The 20,548-nt window shown below is 37.9% G+C and overlaps 1 protein-coding gene across 1 annotated transcript in view; it reads right to left on the bottom strand.

Moving 5' to 3' along the window:
- Positions 1–14,077, bottom strand: part of LOC139738509 (forkhead box protein K2-like) — a 28,170-nt gene extending 14,093 nt beyond the window's left edge. Inside the window, exon 1 of the mRNA XM_071649135.1 lies at positions 13,709–14,077. Within this exon, the coding sequence (XP_071505236.1) occupies positions 13,709–14,070 (362 nt within the window). The 5' untranslated portion in view covers positions 14,071–14,077. The remainder of the gene's footprint in view (positions 1–13,708) is intronic.
- Between the last annotated feature and the right edge of the window lie 6,471 nt (positions 14,078–20,548).

A 20,548-nucleotide genomic window follows, 5' to 3' on the forward strand; every position in this document is an offset into this window, starting at 1 on the left:
TACTGTACATGTACAAGTGCATTTAACTTTGTATTCTTTGATCTCAAATCCCATGCAATTTTGTAAAGTGAATCGAACACCTGTAATACAGCCATAGAAGTAACTGTAAAAGCGGATATTTTCGCGTGACTAATTTTTCGCGCTCGGCCGGGTAAGAAGAGTTTCGCATGTTTTTAATTCCGCGAAATCCAGACATCAATTACTGGACTATATTCGCATGCTTTTATTTTCGCTCTCGTTTCGGGTTACGCGAAATGTGCGAAAATTTCAACACCGCAAAATTTCCACTTTTACAGTAATAGTAGAGGTACAAGTACCTACAGTAGTACCAGAAGTAGTTATAACAGTAATGGTAGCAGTGGAAGTACATGTACAATGGAGTAGTAATAATAGCAGCAGCAGTAGATGTATTAACAGTTTCTGTAGTAGCAATAGTTCAGAGTGGTCCATAATTCGAAATTTGAGCATGTTGCAACTCTCTGAATGGTGAGAATACTGCGGAAATTGTACAGTATGTGCATGGAGTGCACATCCTAAGCACATTGCACGCAATATTTCCGGACTGTACATGGGTATTTCCCATTGTGCTGCTTCGATGTTCCGTCTCATGTTTTGCGCACATATTTTCGAAGTAGTTTGATGTCTCCAAGTTTTGCACATGCTTTTCACACTGTTGATTACATTATTTTGAGCATGTTGCCAGTATTTGAGGATGTTGCATGGCATGTTGCTGGCTTCTGAAGATGTTGCACAAGACTCACGAGCATGATGCAGTGACATGCTCAAATCCCTTGTGGACCATCCTGGTAATTGTAAAAATGTATCGTGGAACAGTAGTAGCAGTAGTAACACACCGTGTACACTGAAGCAGTTAGGCAAAAAAAAAAAAAATTGTTGCATTGGCGTAACATGAGATTTTCAAATAGGGTCGGTCGGGCGGATTTTTTTTTTTTTTTTTTTTTTTTTTTTGCTACCTGCATTTTACGTGTAAAACTCGTGCTCAGCTCAGTAAACAGTTACAACTGCTGCACCGAATGTGCTGTGTTCATGTATTCTACAAATAATTTATGAGGCCGATATTACTGGAATTATACCCCTTCACAGAATTTAAAGATGTTGAAATCCCTATCCTGAATGTTTTCACTTCATATTTTACTATTTAGGTGATACGCTATCAGCGTATCACCTATTGTGATTGTCAAAATCTCTCTTTATTTCTTTTTATTCTTCTTTCTTTCTGGACAATTTTGTGTCATCAATATCTCAAGAATGACATTACGGAATAACATGACATTTTCAGGGAACATGTCTCATGACAAAATCTAGCCACAATAAGGTTTTCATGACAGTAACATATCTATGACGTCATCTAGGCGCCATTTTGTGATTTTCGGACCATGTTACATGATCGATCATAACTTCATAACTAAAGGTCATTTCTGTATCATTTTCGTTGGACATAAAGTTCAGGTCACGCTCTATATTACTTTTTAATGCTAATTACCTAGGACATCATTACGCGCGCATTAGCGCGCGTCAAAGTTTTTAAATGCTTAAAACGACTTCCCAATGGGAAATCTCGAAGTTTCAGACAATTTTAAGCGTTTCGCGCGTTCGCGTCCGTCCGCGCATTTCCGCGCGCAGTGCGCGTATGCAACATGAAAATGCACATTTTTTGACAGATTTGGATTCCTGATACATTAAGTAACAATATCCATTGATTTTCGATCAATTTTGACCTATAACAAAGGAATGCACTGGCGTCAAAGTTGAAATTTCGTGTGCGCGTCTATGTGGAAATATAGCGAAAAACATGTCTTTGTTTATTTCGCCATAGCTCTCTAAAACGTCAGGTGACCCTATGTTTTTATTTCATATTGCAAAAGCATATGAATTGAAAATAATGTTTCAAGTATCAATATTTCCCTAAATACATTATGACGTCATCATATCATCATCTGAAATCAAAAAAGTGGAATTAATTTTTTTGAGGTACTGTTTCTGACATTCATTTGCTCGTATCTCTGTTGTTTACGCTCAATATTATCCCAAATTCAGATATGTTGTACTTTGAACATTTGCCTTTGAAGTCCAAGTCATGGTTTTGAAATATGATGACGTCATCATACCTTAAATTGTGATTAAAGGTAAAGATGCAAAATCGGACAAGTTTACGTGTTATGTCTATGGGAGGTGATTTTTTTTTAAACGATGCATTGACTTGACAACGTTTAAGCACCTTTATCTCAGCTGATTTTGCTTCATTTCCTCTAAAACTTAAGTATGTTGTAGCTGAGACAATGAGCGTCAGTAATCATGCATTTTATTTTTTGAAATCTCATCATCAGGTTGACAATTTTGCAGATTAAAACTGAAAATGAGAATGGAATGTGGACAAAACGATTTCCGATTCAGCTTTTACATACATAAGTTTACGTTCCTCATATTTTCTCGCCGAGACGTATGGCCGAGTGGTTAAAGGCGACGTCTCAGAGACGTGAGGTTGCGGGTTCGAACCCCACAAGATCACGAAACAAAATACTTAGCTATTTTACTTTTTTTCTTCAATTTTGTATTACATATTCGTCCATGTAGAAATCACGTTCGTATATAAACGCACCTATACACACACACAGACACACACACACACACCATATCCCTCTTTTTTGTGTTGGAGACCACATTGCTTCGACTGCTGCAAAATTTTGCAGGCTGACTTTGTCAAACCGATCATAGTATGTAATGACGACGACAGAGGTGTTGTACTTTGAACAATTGTCTTTCAAGACCATGTCATTGTTTTGTACTTTGATGACGTCATCACACTGAAAATTGTGATTAAAGGCAAGGTATCAAAACCAGCCGATTATAGGCTTTATGTCTACGGCGCGTATTTTTCCCAAGTTGCCAGAAATGGCATAGCGACATCAGTCGTTACAAGGCCGCATTTCCGTCTAGCAATGCAATACATGTTCACGCGGCCACGATTGTTGAGTCGGCATTGACTTTTTCCCCCTGTAATATCTATACATTTCTTTTTTGCCTTACCATTTCCGGGGATGTCCCGTGGCCGAGTGGTTAGAGAAACGGTTTTGCATGCACGCTCAATACAACTTCAAGGTGCCTATATCACATTCTTTTCTTTGTCGATCACAGATGACCGACACCTGATGACCCCAAGCGTATCACCTAACTCGTCAGCGTGACGAGTTTCATATCTCGTTTGACTTAGATAAGATAGATGCAAATTGACCCATATGTACGATCTTTTCATCGCACACGGCGATCTCTATTACAGTCCCACATATACAGATTCGTGTAAGTTCTCCACACAAGAAACCTATGGCAAAACTGTGCACAATACATCGCAGTCTGAATGCTACGTATACACTGAATAAATCTTGTTAGAGTACGTGTCCGTGTTGGAAACAGATGACGTACTGATCAAGGAAGGCTTATGCGAGGCGCTAGATCTCTCCCTCGTACATCCGATATCCCCAGAGCCGTTTCCACTTCCGGGTTTGTGCGATCGCGATCGCAATCAACAAGATATTTGATATCGATAGCAAAAAAAAATAATAAAAAAACATGGGGTCGGCGGAATTTTTAGGGTCGGGCGGGTTACGCCAATGCAACAATTTTTTTTTTTTTTTGGCCTTAGTGGGATAGTACCAATAATTGTAGTAGTTACCGGTAGTAGTAGAAGTTGAAATGAATTAAAGTAATAATGTGGTGACTGTATGTTACATTCACCCTCTGCAGTGCTGCTTTCATATCGCCTCCTCAGTCCTTTCAGTAAGTGTATTTCCTGTTCTTTAGATTCCTTCCCATCCCTCCAATGATTTCTTGTATTACGATTCTGATACTGCCATGTCGGGATGACAAGTCAGATTTACATAGCTAAAAATAATGGCACACCAAAAATATCTCATCACTAAAGTACATGTATACACAATCTCATGGCACAGTAGAGGTCAGTAGGGGCTGAGCTTCTGTTCTAGAGAACTAGAATGTAGTTAAATTATGTAATTTCACAATAGCACTGTGGTCTCAGGCACTGTTTTGGCTTGAGAAGTCACTAAACTCTATTCATTTCACTCTTCCACAACATAGTAAGCCTGCATTTTGATGCCAAATGGCACAAGAAAATTGAATCCAATATCATGGATGGATGGTTATCATTTTAATATTTATATTGAATTTGAAAACAGTATTTCGTCTACAAATCACATGATGCAAAATTGTATCTAAAAATACTACTACACTACGATCGCATACACTCCGGGACATACGTACATACACAGTCTGTACACAAATTTTGTCTATACAGTAAGAGTGTGAAAATGTAAAGCGAAATGATGCCGACTCCATCATTATCATGTTAAACTATGAGTCATTATACAATCTTGCCACATGATCTCATTTCAGTTCTCGTGTACATTGTATGATACATTGTACACTGTAAACCTATAATGATCTTATCTTTCCAAAATCAAGAGTGAAATAAACTTTTTAATCTCTTAGAAATTTTCTTCAGTCTCTGTATTACAAAAAAAAAAATAAATAAAAATTGGAAGTCACGCAGCAAAACCAGTAATAGCATGCTATTTTGTTCTCTCACTTTATGCAAAGGTCTTGCTACACATAAATTTGTACATACGTACATAATGTACATGCTCAGACCCACAGCTTGTACACTGTACGTTTGTACTTACAAGTGCAATAGCACAACTGTAGAGTGTACTCTTCTTATGTGTGTTTTGGCCACAAATCAACACACAAAAAGCATTATAATACTCCAACAGTTTGAAACACAGGGGCAAGGGCTTGTGTACTTTGTCAACTTTTGAAATCCAAATAAAAACAAAACAAACAAACTCCATTCTATTCAGAAAAACTGTGAATATTAAACTTTGCAATACACTAAAGCAGCCATTCTACTGGATACACACTGTAACATCGTGTACAGGGTTTATCTTTGCATGCCTCTGTTGTACAATACAGGATAGTACAGGCACTTGTATCTATTGTGGTGACTTGTACATTGTATGTTTTAACAGTAATCTGCCTGGGCATGTGAATGATAGGGCATACCCATAACCATTTTTACTCATACAAGCACCTGTGTGTATAATCATTATCACTCAAGAGTCAATACAAGCAGAGAATGTGGACTTTCACTTCATATCTCCTACAAAGCACTTGTCAAGCGTACTCTTGTGAGTTCTGAACCACTGACAGGAAATGGATGTTTATGTTAAAAATGTAAACAAAGAGAACAATGGCAGGAGGATGTACACTGTATCATACAATGTACAGTCAGCAGACTGTACAACATGTACAACTGTACTCTATATGTACAACGTGCACATATGGTGTGGGTTTCACACAAGCAGTATTTCAGGTCATTTTATACACATAGTGATGCATCCTGTGACCGGTCACCTACAATTGTACAGTATGGTATACAACACTGTATATGTGACACTGCACCTCAAAACAAACAAAAAGTTGCCAGACATGAATTTTTAGTTAAGACCATATTCTGAAAGAGCAGACTTTAAGCTTTAAAATGATGTATAACTCAAATCAAATGGACTCTCCTAACCTATCTAAATATTGGAAAGAAAGCACAAACTCAGGAAAAGTGTGAACTGAGAAAAGAGGCTCTGAATTACAGTGTCTATTCAAGCGCTTAATCTTTACCAAACCGTGCTGGCTGTGCGATGAATGGGACAAAAACAGGAAGTAAACCACCAGAGTAACAACAATGAAGAGGTTATCAGATTAAACTGAAATTAAGCATGCCTCATTAACACATTCTGCCCATAATCAATGTCAACTTTCAAAGTAGTAGCACTATCCTTTCAAAAGTTATTACAGTTGAAAGTGAAGAGTGTGAACAAGGTTTTTCAGAAATGAAAAGGGGATTCTAAAGACACACCTAATCACACTATTCTACCAAAAATGTTCGAGATAAACTGCTAAAAAACACACTTCCCTGCCCGTTTAATGATACCAAATTTAAGCATATTGTGAAAGAAGACCCGCTCTTTCAGAAAATATGAAAAAGTCGAGTTCGGCTAGGTTGACCCATTTCACGTTTTTTCAGTCCTCACGCAAAATCAGTGTGTGCGACTTTATGTTCGTTTTGAGGTGCACGGTCACATATTATGGTACAAACTGTGTACATGTAAAGTACAGTAAAGAGAGAGTACAATTTGTGTATTAGTATGAATACATAGTTGAAGCTGAAAATGTTGAGTTCAGTGACTGACTGCACAGCTGTACAATGTACATGACAACTGTATGTCATGAAAAAAAGTCTCTCTACTAGATTTATATGTGTACAGTACAAGTACATCTTGTAGGTCTAGTCTAGCAACCCAAGAAGCTTACTTTTGTACACAGGAGTACTGACTGTGATAAGCACAACTTAGCGTCTTGCTTGAAACCCATAAACAAACTAGAAATGTTGCTACAGTGTATGGCAACTGGTATGCCTCTGCCATAATGCATGATTCTCCTAAGATACAAACGTAGGTCTAAAGTACATCTTGACGTGTTGTGATGACAGCTTCACATCATTGGCAAAATATTAAAATGACATGTTTGTCACAAATAAGTACAATGTTCACTTTCCTTGAACTACAGACTTGTACATTGTAGGTTTAATAGGATAAATGACTATACTTTCTAAAAGAGCATGTACAATGTATTTGGGGATTTCAGGATTTTTACTTGACTTCTGACCCTTTTATAAGTTTGCATTCAGTCATTTTTAAGGTATGGAGATAAATTGTTACTTCAGTACTACATACATGTAGTAAATTGTTAGCATTTTTATCTGGTCTTTGACCCTTGACCTTTGACCCTATGACCCTAAAATTCCGAGAATCACTTTCAGGCAGAACATGCATAGAAGTTTTATGATTATACCTTGAGCCACTTCTAAGACATGGAGGAAGAAGTAAAATTTAGCACTTTCATTTGACCTTTGACCATTTGACCTTTTTGGTAAAAAAAAAAAAATCCCAGAAAATCTCTAATGGGTATTAAAGCAGAATACTAACGAAAACCCATATTTTGTTGGATTATTCCCCCATTTCCAGCATAGAGCATGTTAAACACAGCGGCCTTTAATTCATCCATTTAGAAAATTGCGTTTTGGAAAACGGCTGCTTAGAAAAATTGTATCCTGAATCATGCTCAATCGGAAGATCCGTGGTTATTTTGGGGGCGTGTCCATGACGTCATGGGATGAAAGGCAAACCCGGAAGTATCACACAACAGCCTAAGCTTACCTATGTATGCTCTCGATGAGAGCTTGATGTCCAGGCTCATACCCCGAAATCCCAAGATATTTTTAATCAGAATGTCACAAAAAATGAAATAATATTGTTTTCTACTTCAAGTCTCCTGTGAAATCACACATTTCCTCATTTAAATAGAGTCTGTTATGTGTTATTTAGGCCACGAATACAGACGCTGTCAGGCCTAGTGCCTGTACGATGGTGCTTTGTAGTCGATCAGTCACATGCATGCGCCCATCACCGGCCACGTAGGTCGCAGTGCAGTAGCCTCCGTGTATCAAAGAGCGGAGAAGCCTGAGCTTCGTACCTCTTTGGTACGTACAATGTATTATATCGGCAGTTCCTCGGTAGTACTACAGCTGTGTACGCCATATACATGTATTTAGCGAGTCTATTTTTTCGCGAATCGGGACTTGCCAATAATTTCGCGAGTGCTTAAATTCGTGGTTGTGGAGTACACCACGGAAGGGGGAAATATATACGGAAAGAGAGTTAATATTTTCTTGTGTTTTTAAATTCGCAAAATGCACCAGGTACGCGAAATTGGCGAAAATAATAATTTAAAAAAAAACTTGCGAAACGTTCGACGTACGTGGATCGCTAATGCTAGATACCACGCAATCAATGTGCGGGCATCGGCTAAGTCGAAGTCTTGACTAGGCCGGCCGGCCTATCTGGTGATAAAATAAACGATACGGAGCACTGCGATTTTCATCGATAGTGATAAAACGTTGATGGAAACGGTGAAGTAATGGATGGATCGTGCAGTACCTAGCTCTTGCTAGATAGAATGCTGATGAGCTGTGAACGGGAGTACGGAGTGAGTTAGCCCGACCAGACGCTGTTAGTACGCTGTGCGAATACCTGTCGCGACGTACCTACGTACAGTGACTGGGCTGTGTATAGTTAGGAGTGAGTGTGATGTGATTGATGATACGTAGCCCGACCAGACGCTGCGCTACTTACAGCGACTGGGCTGTGTTCAGTTAGGCCTACTGCTGCTCTGAAGTACGAGATCAAGTCAGTACTAAGCTCGGTTCATTTTCAGTTCAGAATGAAAGAAAAAACTCTTACCCATCTAAATTTTGAAGTCTACCTGGCATTGGTCCTGTGTCACCAACATTGTCCCCTGGCCTGCCGTGTGGCAAGGGCTCGTACTGCCAATCTCCACTAAGTCCGTCCGCTTCAACCGGACCGCCCTGGGCCTTCCCCACTAGCTCGCATGTAGCGTCTCCCTCCTGCGCCCCGCCGTGCGGCTCGTCAGCAACATCTATCTCTCCAACTTCACCAGGGTCATCATCACTAGTTTCATCATCGTTACCGTCACTAGTGTGTACTGTATCACTCAGTTCATCATCGCTCCCACATTCAAATTCCACCAAGAAATCATCCTGATCATCACTGCATGGCCTTAACGTACGATGTCGTGCATTATCGAAAAACAAACTTTTAAACTTTGTATGCAAATGCTATCTACAACAACTTGTATGATACAATGCATGCATTATGCGCGCGGGGGCCTGCGGCGCTCGAGTCCTTGCGCGATTCCTTTCATCCCATGACGTCATCGGCAAAGCCTCGAAATTTACGCTGTGACCTAGATTTCAGGGGGGAGACAGGTGTAAATTTTCAAAATCCTCTAACTCCACTTCAAAAAGGCCATTTTAAACGATGTAAACGACAAATTGTTCTATGTGTCCCACTCTTTCACTTCATATATAATTCTATTTCTTTAGTATTCCCCTTTAATGTATACACTGTATATGTACAGCTGTACATTGTACACGTACACTATACACACAGTTTCAAGAAAAATCCTGCAGGCACTGCATTTAAACAATTGAGGGAAAAAGTGAAATTTTGAGGAGTCAACCTTGACATTTTACCCCCTGACCTTTGATCCCATGATCCCCAAATTCCCTAGATAATCACTGCCAGTCAGTAGGCCTACACTGTACAGCTACATACATATTCCATAAAGATACATACAGTGGATACATACAGTGTATAGGTATGTATAGTGTACTTGTACCTTGAACCATTTCTGAGATATGGAAAAAAGTAAAATTGTAACATTTTCACTTGACCTTTGACCTCATGACCCCAAACTCTCTCTACAGAATTTTTATGTATAAGCACTCTAAGTTTCAAGAAAATATCTTCAGGCATTGCATACCTGTAGATAAAAGGGGGGGGGGGGATAGTGAAATTTGCAAACTGAAATTTCAAACTGTGTCAATTTTCAAAAACTCTTACCAGTTAGTATAAACGCTCGTCTTCCACTTAAGTATACATAGTTATGATGGGGAAAAAAAAAAAAAAAAAAACCAAACATGCCAAACACAGCAGTTTGAGAGCACTTACCAAAAATGTTTCCGATCTAATTCATGATACAAGTGCAGACGTCATAACTACACTGTGTATGAAACAGCACAGCTTGCGTGCACCTACCATAGTACATGTGTATTCAATACAGCTGTCCATGTGAAATCTCTCATGCATGAAGATGTCAACGGGAAGATTAATCTTTGCAAATTAATGCAGTTGTAGTGTGCTATGTTACGATTTCTACAACAGGTTTAGGAAACTATAGTTTTGGAAAAGTACCACCATACACATTTCATGTCGTTGGCAGAGAAACGTGGAACAAGGAGAAAAAGTTAGACGTGTTGTGGTCGACAAACTCAATCGCTGAGCCTGATTCTGCTACTAGCAGTGCTGCGGTACACACTGCAGGCTGGTGCAGCTTCACGCTCAACGGCAGTTGAGCCTGATGAGGTTGCCTCATCAAGTATGTGCATGTACGTTCCAGTCTCAGAGGAGATTAACTCAAAAGAAAATGAGAGGATACTCGGATCACCTAAAAGAAAGAAGGGAAGGAATGTAGGCCTATACACGTAGACCGATGGTATCTGTTTCTTCTCGTTAGGCTTCTTATCTAAACGCTGGGAATCACAGATGTAACATGGCCAGCCCAGAGTAGAGACAAAAGCTCTTTCGGTCTAGCATCCCAAGTTGTACATTGACAAGTCAGGCCTGGCATCATTAGGCGTTTTCACATCAGCCCGATAAAAATCCAAGCTCGAGATATTTTTTAATTTCCCAAGTCAGAAAATAGCACGCTATTTCGAAACATCGGGCTGATGTGAAAACGCCTACTGTTACTGTTTACGTGTTATGTTGCTGAGCTGGCTAATTTCATGTAGGGTAAGCTTACCAGTATTGGGTCACTTATCACAAATCACTAGCTTTCAAATTCCATTGCCACAACACACACAAATTACACATCATTTCATGTACCGGCACTGTCGTTCAGAACAGCAAAGTCCCTTCGGAGTCATCTCCAAAAATCCATGATCCAAAATCCCAAATTTTGCCATCAAAAAGGTGGAACCAGCAAAACTCTAGTGTGAAGAATTGGGATCGCTGAAAAACTGCTAAAAATCAAGAAAAACGTCCATTCTCTTGTGACATTTTCTGCTTATTGCAAGCTCAGAGTGCGATGGTACAAGCTTGTATTTGCAAAAACGCACAATATACACTGTATCAACATCTTCTTTAATAATTCATTCTGAGGTGAAATGTGTTTCAACCTTTTTGTGACACCTTTTTTTTTTTTTTTTTTTTTTGGCACATCGAACTTCTACGCTTTGTGAGGCTAGTTTACGAAGTCCCACTCATACCAGGTATTGAATGTCATTACTAATCAGCATCTAGAAGTATGGTTGGACCTACTGCTCATCGATCGCCTTTACTTGTAACCACTATTTCACCGAAAATGTTCAACAGATTCACCTCAATTTTGTCTCACTTCATTTAAAATTGAGGTCATAACAGTGTGTGCGCATGTGGCCCCTACATACAAGTACCTAGACAGAAAGATCCGTCTGTCCTCCGGACTCTTTTATATTTTGCCATTAACGCTGTCCTCCGTAGACAGACGGAACGTACCAGTACCCATTGCTGTGTGGATATTCTTAGCCACTGTCTCTATGGAAAATTGGGTGAGGCATAATTGTACCTCATCCTTCTCGATTGCGTCTTATTCACGGCCCTAAGTCGTTAAATTTAAGCTTGTATAGTGAAACCAACTATTCAAGAATACACTACACTCACCAGATTAATGAATAATCTAACATTTTGGTAGAATTTTCAACGTGAAACACACATCAACCAGCCCGTCGCATCATCACGTTCAAACTGCAGAAACACACAGTATGAATCTATTAGCCAATCACATGCGAGGTAGTTTCTACATGTTTTTTTTACTAAAACACGTACCTCGAATGCGACTGGCTTACAGATGCAAAATGGCGACTTACGGCTAGCGAACGGCGATGTTGCAATAAGAATAAAATTTCTGCGTTATAACCGAGTTATTGTGAGTATTTCGGTTGCACAATGTGACTGTTATTGTGAGAAATTAACCCAGAATATTGCTGCATAATGTGTCATGTCATGTCAAACTTGTTTGAATGTAAAAAAGCTGTCTGAAATTTGGTTTATTGTAATGTTTGATCTGTGCGCGATGCTCCACACAGGAGCCCGGATCATTGACTTTGGTCTGTATGTATACGGAGGGGATCCGTGAAGCCAGACGCAGTCTCCACGGAACATTCCCCAGCGGACAGATAGAGTAACTGCGGCAGTAAGCGGCCGTGCAGCCGTTCGCAGCAGGTACGACATAAACGGTAATATACCGCTAAACACAGCATTGCACTGTTACATGCACACTACACATATATTAACACACCACCAATCAACAAAAACCAACCGATAAAATGGGCACGATCTCTGACGAAAGTGAATTTTTCTCACCTAAATGACAACATATCGCATCCAAAAAAATTTCAGTACTTCTTAACATAACAATTAAGAAATAATGGTCCAAGAAACTTGATTTTTTGTCATTTTCCCGATGTTCCTGGATTTTGAAAAAATATCCTCACGAGAACTTTCGCGAGCCGATGTGGGCCGCCATTTTTCGGAAAGTGGATGTTACCATCGAAAAAATTCAGAAAAACACGAGAAAGACATCAACAACACCGCCAGAATTGCGATCTTGTTTGCGGCCAATGCATGTGCGCCCGCTATTTTCACATGCTTTCGCAATGGGAATTCGTGCTTACGCAATGTTCGCGAGACATGTGAAGGCGTTCAGCTAGAGATCACGGAGCACGTGCGAATTGCATAGGGATTGTATATCGTGCCACAAGCAGAAATACTACGTCGCATATCGCCCTTATCGGCGAAAATTGTGCTGGGTTTTGCCCTGGTAAATCATGAAAACTGCGTTTGTCAATGGTAAATTTCTTTTATGAAAACAATTGCGTTAATGAATAATTTTGTCTATGATAAATTTATATGAAATGATTGAAAATAATTTGCCTGATTTGTTTACAAGTTGGAAAAACCCTTAAAGGACAAGTTCACCTTCATAAACATAAGAATTGAGAGAATGTAGCAATATTAGTAGAACACATCATCGAAAGTTTGAGGAAAATCAGACAATCTGTTTAAAAGTTATGAATTTTTGAAGTTTTTGTGCAGTACCCGCTGGATGAGAAGACTACTGCAGTGTATGAATAACTTAGTGTAGATGTCACATGCGTACAACAATATAAGGAAAATATAAAGAGAATTTCACAAAATTTCATCTTTTGAAAAAAGTACACATTCCCCTAACTCGTTACCGACAAATGTTATGGGTAATAGTATTTCCTCTGCCTTTAGAAAGAGGCAAGTGCTGTTTTATTATGCGAAAAAAGTGAAAATATGTTGAATTTTCTTTTACATTTTCTTTACTGTTGTACGCATATGACTCACAAGCCGTAGTTTAGTAGTCTCCTCATCCAGCGGTTCCAACACAAAAATTAAAAAAAATCATAACTTTTGCATTGATTGTCCAATTTTCCTCAAACTTTCATTGATGTGTTCTACTAATATTGTTGCATTTTCTCAATCCTTATGTTTATGAAGGTGAACTTGTCCTTTAACAATGCTTAAACTGCCGCAAACTGGATATTTTACTCTAACTTTTACAGACCGATCTTTCGGTCAAACAAGTAGAAGTACCCTGCCCTGGATTGTTGAATATTACCATTTCCAACAACAGAGCAATGCACACTGAAGCAGAGAGCAAGAGACGCCATGCCAGGAAACCAAGACCGGGCAGCGGCGACCAGAGCACCCTTCATGTTGCCCTTTGATGCCATGCACCCCTCACACCGCACCGGCGGTCCGCCCGCCACGGCTCAAGCCCCTCCGCTGCTTGGTTGGGTTGCCCCGGTTGGATACGTCTGTGTCCATGTGCGCGGCGCTGTTCACCATTGGAAATAATTGAAAACAATGTTGACAGGGGCCAGAACAAATATAAAATTCTCCCTTATACTTACGTTCTAGGTAGCTGAAATGGCGCTGCACCTCTTCTTTGAAATATACCATCAACAAATATGCCATTCTTTCCTGTGCAATTCAAGAAAAAGTTCGGACTTTCGCAAATAATTTCGAGATGTTTACGCGAAATGAAACTCGAATGTCCCATGTTTACATCAACCTCCCCTTGCTTGCTGTTACGGCCGATGGTGATTCTGTTTTTTCGCACCAGATATTCGAATTCTCTGCCTTCTAATCGAGCCAAGATGACTCCTTTTTGACCATCGTCGTTCCATGGAACCCTTGTTGGACTTGCTGGAGCAGATTTGAGCGCCAAAAGGGCCCAGGCATCGTTGTCTGAAGCCTGTCTAAACGTGGCCATTCCTACCCTCGATCGCAGCAAGGACAAAATGGCCGACGAGCACGAAAACACTGTAGAACCGGAAGTACATTTACACGTTTAAACTATCCCAGGATGCACCATTTTTCCCGTTAGGTCTCCGTGAGGGAATGTAAACAAAGTATTTTACATGCAATGAGATTGGGGTAATTTTTTGCTCTGCACGTGTTTGTAAACATAAAAAATCTAATGATAATTAACATGTTACGGAGAACAAAATTAAAGGAAGTGGGACCATTTATTGCTGATATTTCAATCATAATGCAGACCCGAGAATGAAGAAGATTATTCTGGTATCCATCTCCTAGCACATAAATCACAGTTATGTTATAACAATATGTATTCGATAATGATCGAATGAACAATCCGGCCCGACGCTCACGACAGTGCTTGGACATACACATACCTATCATAGGTAAGAAGTTTAAGAAAAAAAAAGAGAAACTTACAGGCCAATTATTTTGTATATACAACAAAACTAAGGCCATAACTGTCGTATAAGCACTTCAAGTAGATTATATGTACAGGGGCCTGATACAGGTGTACATAGGCCTACATGATTATACCTGGGAGATGGAAACCTCCCCACGGATGCAAATGGTTGTATAAGCCTAGTTATTTCATAGTTATTTCAAGTACTAGTATATGTTCACAGATATAGGCTCGATATCCTTTGGTGACTTTTATATAATAAAGGAGTATAAAAAATGTAAGTGTTTGTACATATATATCATATATCATATCATTTTGATTATTCAAAAAATGTATTTTATATATAAATATATATAAGGAGTTTGTTCGCAAAAAACCGTTAAGTCCATTTTTTGAAGATTTTGAAGTATGGTCTCAGTCATAAAATACAAAATAATACCTTTTAAATGACATATTGGTCCCTACATATAAAGGTACATTTTTGAAGTTATGGTCAAAAGAAGCAAATATTTTCTTATTATTCTCTTTATTTTTCCTGACCTTTAATTCGTAAATATCTCCATTTGGCAAATATAGACTTATTGGTTTTTGCGAACAAACTCATATATATAATCATATTAAATACTAGTACATAGATCATAATAAGTCTATACATGCATTTAGATCTACACAATAGGTTAGTTAATGTCATCATAATATTATGTACTAAATAAAAAGGTTTAGTATCTCCAACTGGACTGGGCGTAAAAATACACAGACATTAGCTTAGTAAATTGTTCATGATTGAGCTAGTTAATCTCCTTTGATGTCATGACTTCCGGGTCACTGCATGCTTTTAGTCCTTTCTCGTATATGAAATCTATATCCATGCAACATTATTAGCGTTGTGTTCCTTTACACAGTCTACGTGTGTTTTATAATTATGAGTGAGCGTTTAATGCATGACGTTAAGTTTGCAAAGCTCGAATGATATGTGTTTAAATGCATAACGTAACATAACATAGCATACTCTCTTAAAAAAATCGAGTGAAAAGTTTCACTCTAAAAAGAGTGAATACAAAAAAGAGTGAATTTCGAGTGAAATTGGAGTGAATTTTGAGTGAAAATGCTCATTTTCACTCATTTTGGAGTGACGTCAGGGATCACTCGAAGATTTTGGAGTGATCCCTGACGTCACTCCAAAATGAGTGAAAATGAGCATTTTCACTCAAAATTCACTCCAATTTCACTCGAAATTCACTCTTTTTTGTATTCACTCTTTTTAGAGTGAAAATTTTCACTCGATTTTTTTTAGAGAGTAACATAACATAACATAACATAACATAACAAAACATGAATTATGAATATCTTTTTTTTTTCTCGGCAATTTACTCAATCTGTCAAAACAAGCAAAACGAGGACAAGCTGAAACTGTTTTAAACAGATATGATAATGGGCATGGATGGCTGACAGTACTATTATATATCACCAAAAACACTGTGTTCAATGTGATAAAAAATTTTGCATAATTTGTAGATTTAGAGTATAGTTATTTGCTTTTTAACGTAATTGAAAAGATATAGCTGTTCAAAGGCATACGACTGATGAACCGTTGCTGGTAACATTTGAAATTCATTTTAATATTTGGATAATATTCGTGATGAAAATAATGCAAACGTATAATAGAAGGGTTTGAGAAGTTTATTTCACGATAAATTGTTATTATCAAAATTTTGGTTATTCATATTTCCTCTTAAACATTTCGGTTGATTGCATCAAAATCGAGATATCGAGATATTAACATCGAATTTGAACATCTAGACGTGGTTACCAAATCTCACGTTTGAAAAGTAATGAACCCAAGAATTTCCAGTAAATTTCAACTGTAGAACTCATTTTTGACTTTTTATATCTATTATAACCTTTGAACTCCAAATGGCATTGAGGTATACGTAAATGCAGGACATTTATCATTAAAACTATTTTGATTACAAAGAATGGTTATCTTTCAACCTATGAAATTTCCAGGTATTGTATACAGATCTTAATATTTGACCTCCATCTGACCTTTGAACTACTTACTTGACCTTTGATCCCAAAGTGTGATTAGAGTCCCTGGTATACAACTTCTACGATCTAAATTTAGTTCCTCACAGACTTCTGGTTGCAAAATTATTCACGTTTCTGTAAGCGTTTACAGAATGGGATGATGGACATGCAGACGACCGACGTATATACAACGGACGGACAACGGAAGATAGACGGACGGCCGGATCTGAGGGGCAATTAGATCCCATGGCTTTTTTAGTCTCAACGTCAATGAGGAGCAAGAAATCATGTAGTTGTTCGGTAAATCAATAATACAAGAAACAATACAATATTGAAGATACTGTTTATTTGTTCGTTGAATTCTTTTTCTTGCGGAAACCGTCACAGACAATGGACGTTTCCAAAGTGTCTGCATTAAATTTCATCAAAAATTAAAAAAAAAAGTGAACTTTCCATGGGCGTCAGAATGTATAGACACTATAGTTAAGTTATATTATTGCATCTGATTGCAATGCGAAGATTCAAAAGCTTAATATTTTCGAACTATTGCTTGAGTAAAAACATAGTGACCATGCAATATAGGCCTATATCAGTTCGTAAAAATTGTATAATTATACTGCGTTTGTTCCATGGAGCTACAGCGTTAACTTCATGTTCTTTCCTCCGGGTTGTATGGGGCAGCATCATCAGTTTTTAGTTTTCAGAAATTGGTATCAAGACTGCCTATAGAAGTAACACACTCAAGTGAAGAAGACTGTGTACAGGGCTTACACGGGTAAATAATTCCCCATAGAGACGTATGTTAAAATTTTAAAAAAAAAATCTGTAAAATAGCTTGGAGAAATGGGGTGTTTCATCTTCACTAATCTGGATAAGCGAGCTAGTTATACCCTGTCATCCATCAAATTTTCATGGCAGGTTCTTCGACTCAACTCTGTCCAAGGGTCCGCAAAGCCAGACTACGAGTTCTTTTCGCTCAAAAAATCACCTATTTTCCGTACACGCACCCAATGAAATATTATAGTCCCTTCAAATTCCATGAGAAAAGCTTTTATCTTCAAACCAAAATGCAGTTTGTAGAGGAATTAATTCTCAACATCTGCAGCTATTCAGTTTTATGCCAAACTGCATTAGTGATTTTTAATTAATATTTTTCTTCATTTATCTTGGTATTTTTTGGACGAATTTGTGAAGGGGTCCGGGACATTCCATTTTATTTACAGGTGTGAGCCCTACAATGACTGAATGAACCATGCAGCGTTGCAAAGCTCTATGATAGGCGCATCCTTCTTTCTTTCTCTCTTTCTTCCTTCCTTTCCTTCCTTTTTTTCTGTCTTTTTTGTTTCTTTCGTTGTTTTTCTCCTTTCTTTCTCTATTTTTTAACGTGGCCTGTTCTGTAATCCACTGGCTTGGCTTTCAAAAATCAAATTGACAATATTTTTGCGTTTTCCTTGCAGGGTTCGACATGTACCAACACTAGAGGGCAGTCTACCGACCCACAACCACAGAACTCTTACACATAGAAGAATCACACCCATTCACAACCCGCTGAGCTCGGTGTCGCCACCGCGCACCCCGGATGTGACGCCTCAGTGCACACGCCGCCATGTTGCTTAGCGGTACCTCCGCAGCTCCTCGCGAGTACGGTACGGTCAACTCACTGATCGGACAGTATGACAGCCGCTATAGCCCTTGATATTTACTTGAACTTGTAAACTGTCAAACTGGTACTTCTCAATCCAGCGTTGACCAAAGATTCACGTACTCATTTATGTTATTTATTTCACACTCTTCCCTGAAAGTTGTCTGTATTGAAACAGGTGTTTTTTCCCCTTTCGGATAGATCTATTTGACTTCGGAGACGTGATCTGCTTTGGTATAAAATAATCTAAGACGCGCGCCTGTCCTTGTCTGTGTCCTGCCATTTTTCTGATACCCCTCTCAACCCTATGTCTTGCATTTTCCCCCCTCCAGTGATATTGTAAGAAGATGTGTGTTCGTGCTTTTGATTTTTCTCCCATTAAACAGGTCAAATTACATTTCCAGTCAGTCCAGTTGTAAAAATCAATGATTTGTGGATATGATCATGTAATACATCTTCCCCATCTGACACTCGTTCAACATCTTAGAAATTTGGAAGACAACACCACCTTAATTATCTATATTCCTGCTGTTATCATTATCATTAGTAGTGTGTAGTACAATGTAGTTACCACTATTGCACATAAAGCAATATGCCTATAGGCATGTACACACTGTATATCTGTATACATGAAATAAAACAGAAATCGAGTTCATGCTAATCACCGACAATTTATTTCACCACACCAATTTTTGAGCGATTTGCAACAACACTTGAGAAGGAGCGAATCGCTCAAATATTTGTGTGCTGTAAATAAATTGTTGGTGATCAACATGAAATTGGTTTCTGTTTTACTTTCGATATCATGATATTGCTGCACCAACATGTAGACTACCTGGTACTCAATCAATATTATTTATATATATATATATATATATATATATACAATTATCTGTATAATATATATATGAGATTAAAACCTAAAATGGCATTAAAACGCTATATCCTGGCGAGGAAATTAAGCGCATGTTTATATATATATATATATATATATATATATATATATATATATATATATAATTATCTATGTATATATATATATATATATATATATATATAATTTTCTATGTATATATATATATATATATGTATTCACACACTCACACACACACACATTACAAGCATGAACTCCTTTCAAGATTGTCTTCCCACAAAAAACAAAGTTAAGTTGGACAGAGTTAATTTTCCTGATTTTTTACAATTTATTTGACATTTATCAAGGTCAAAGTTGATTGCTGAGAATCAACCACAGTACAGTGATATACCATTTGCTTGAAGTACACGTACCATTATCAAACCTAATACGGCGGCTATAATCACAGGCAGTACATGCGTCAGGAACATATTATGCAAATGATAGGCAAGACCACCAGTGTCACAAATTTGTGACAACTATTGTAATCACAAAATCAAATGCATATACATCTATAATGGACATGCAATAGGGCGACAACATAAAATTCATGAATAATGAACATTGTCTGGCAAGATTATCTAAGGCAATACATCAATATAGTGCACAATTTCACTTGCCCTTGATAGCTTCAAGCGTGATTCAAAAAGAAAATCCTAATGAGTGTAAAAACGCACTATGGTATAGTATGAAAACATATTGTGTTGATCCGCATGCACTATGGCAATATAAATCTACGAATTATGAACACTGAAAAGAACACCAAAGGCATTCCTGGCAACAGTATTAAAGGCAATACATTTGTAAGTGTAAGATTTCACTTGTACTTAGCTCAGCATGATTCAAAATTAAATCCTTAGTAATGAGTTTAACAAACACTATCCCATACACTGTGTAGTATGAAAACATAATTTGGTAACAACATGTAAGCAAAAAAAGTATCACAGATATACAACAAATGTTGTATATCACGAAAGCAAATGCCTGTATAATCAACTATCATGCAATATAGCAACAACATAAAATCCATAAACAATGAACACTGTCGGGCAAGAATATCAAATGCATTCTTGGCATAACAATATCAACTAAAGGCAATACATGAACATCTGTATAATGCAAGATTTCACACGCACCCGTTTGCTTCAAACGAAATTCAAAGTGAAATCTAAAGAGTGTGAAAACATACTACACTGTATCTCAAAGTATGTGCATGTAGGCAAAACAAGACAGTGTCACAAATAAGACAACTACATGTATTGTATATCATGAAAGCAAATGCATGTACAATCACTTAGCATACAATATGGCAGCAAAATAAAACCATGAATAATGGACACTGGCAAGAATCTTAAAAAAAATATCAAAGGCAATACTGTATACAGTAATCCAAGATTTCACTTGCAATTGTTCGCTTCAAGCACAATTCAAAATGAAATCCTTAT

This window comes from Diadema antillarum, unplaced genomic scaffold (assembly GCF_040938485.1).
Source record: "Diadema antillarum isolate AM-2024a unplaced genomic scaffold, OU_Dant_1.0 seq00000750_RagTag, whole genome shotgun sequence".
NCBI classification, from domain to species: domain Eukaryota; kingdom Metazoa; phylum Echinodermata; class Echinoidea; order Diadematoida; family Diadematidae; genus Diadema; species Diadema antillarum.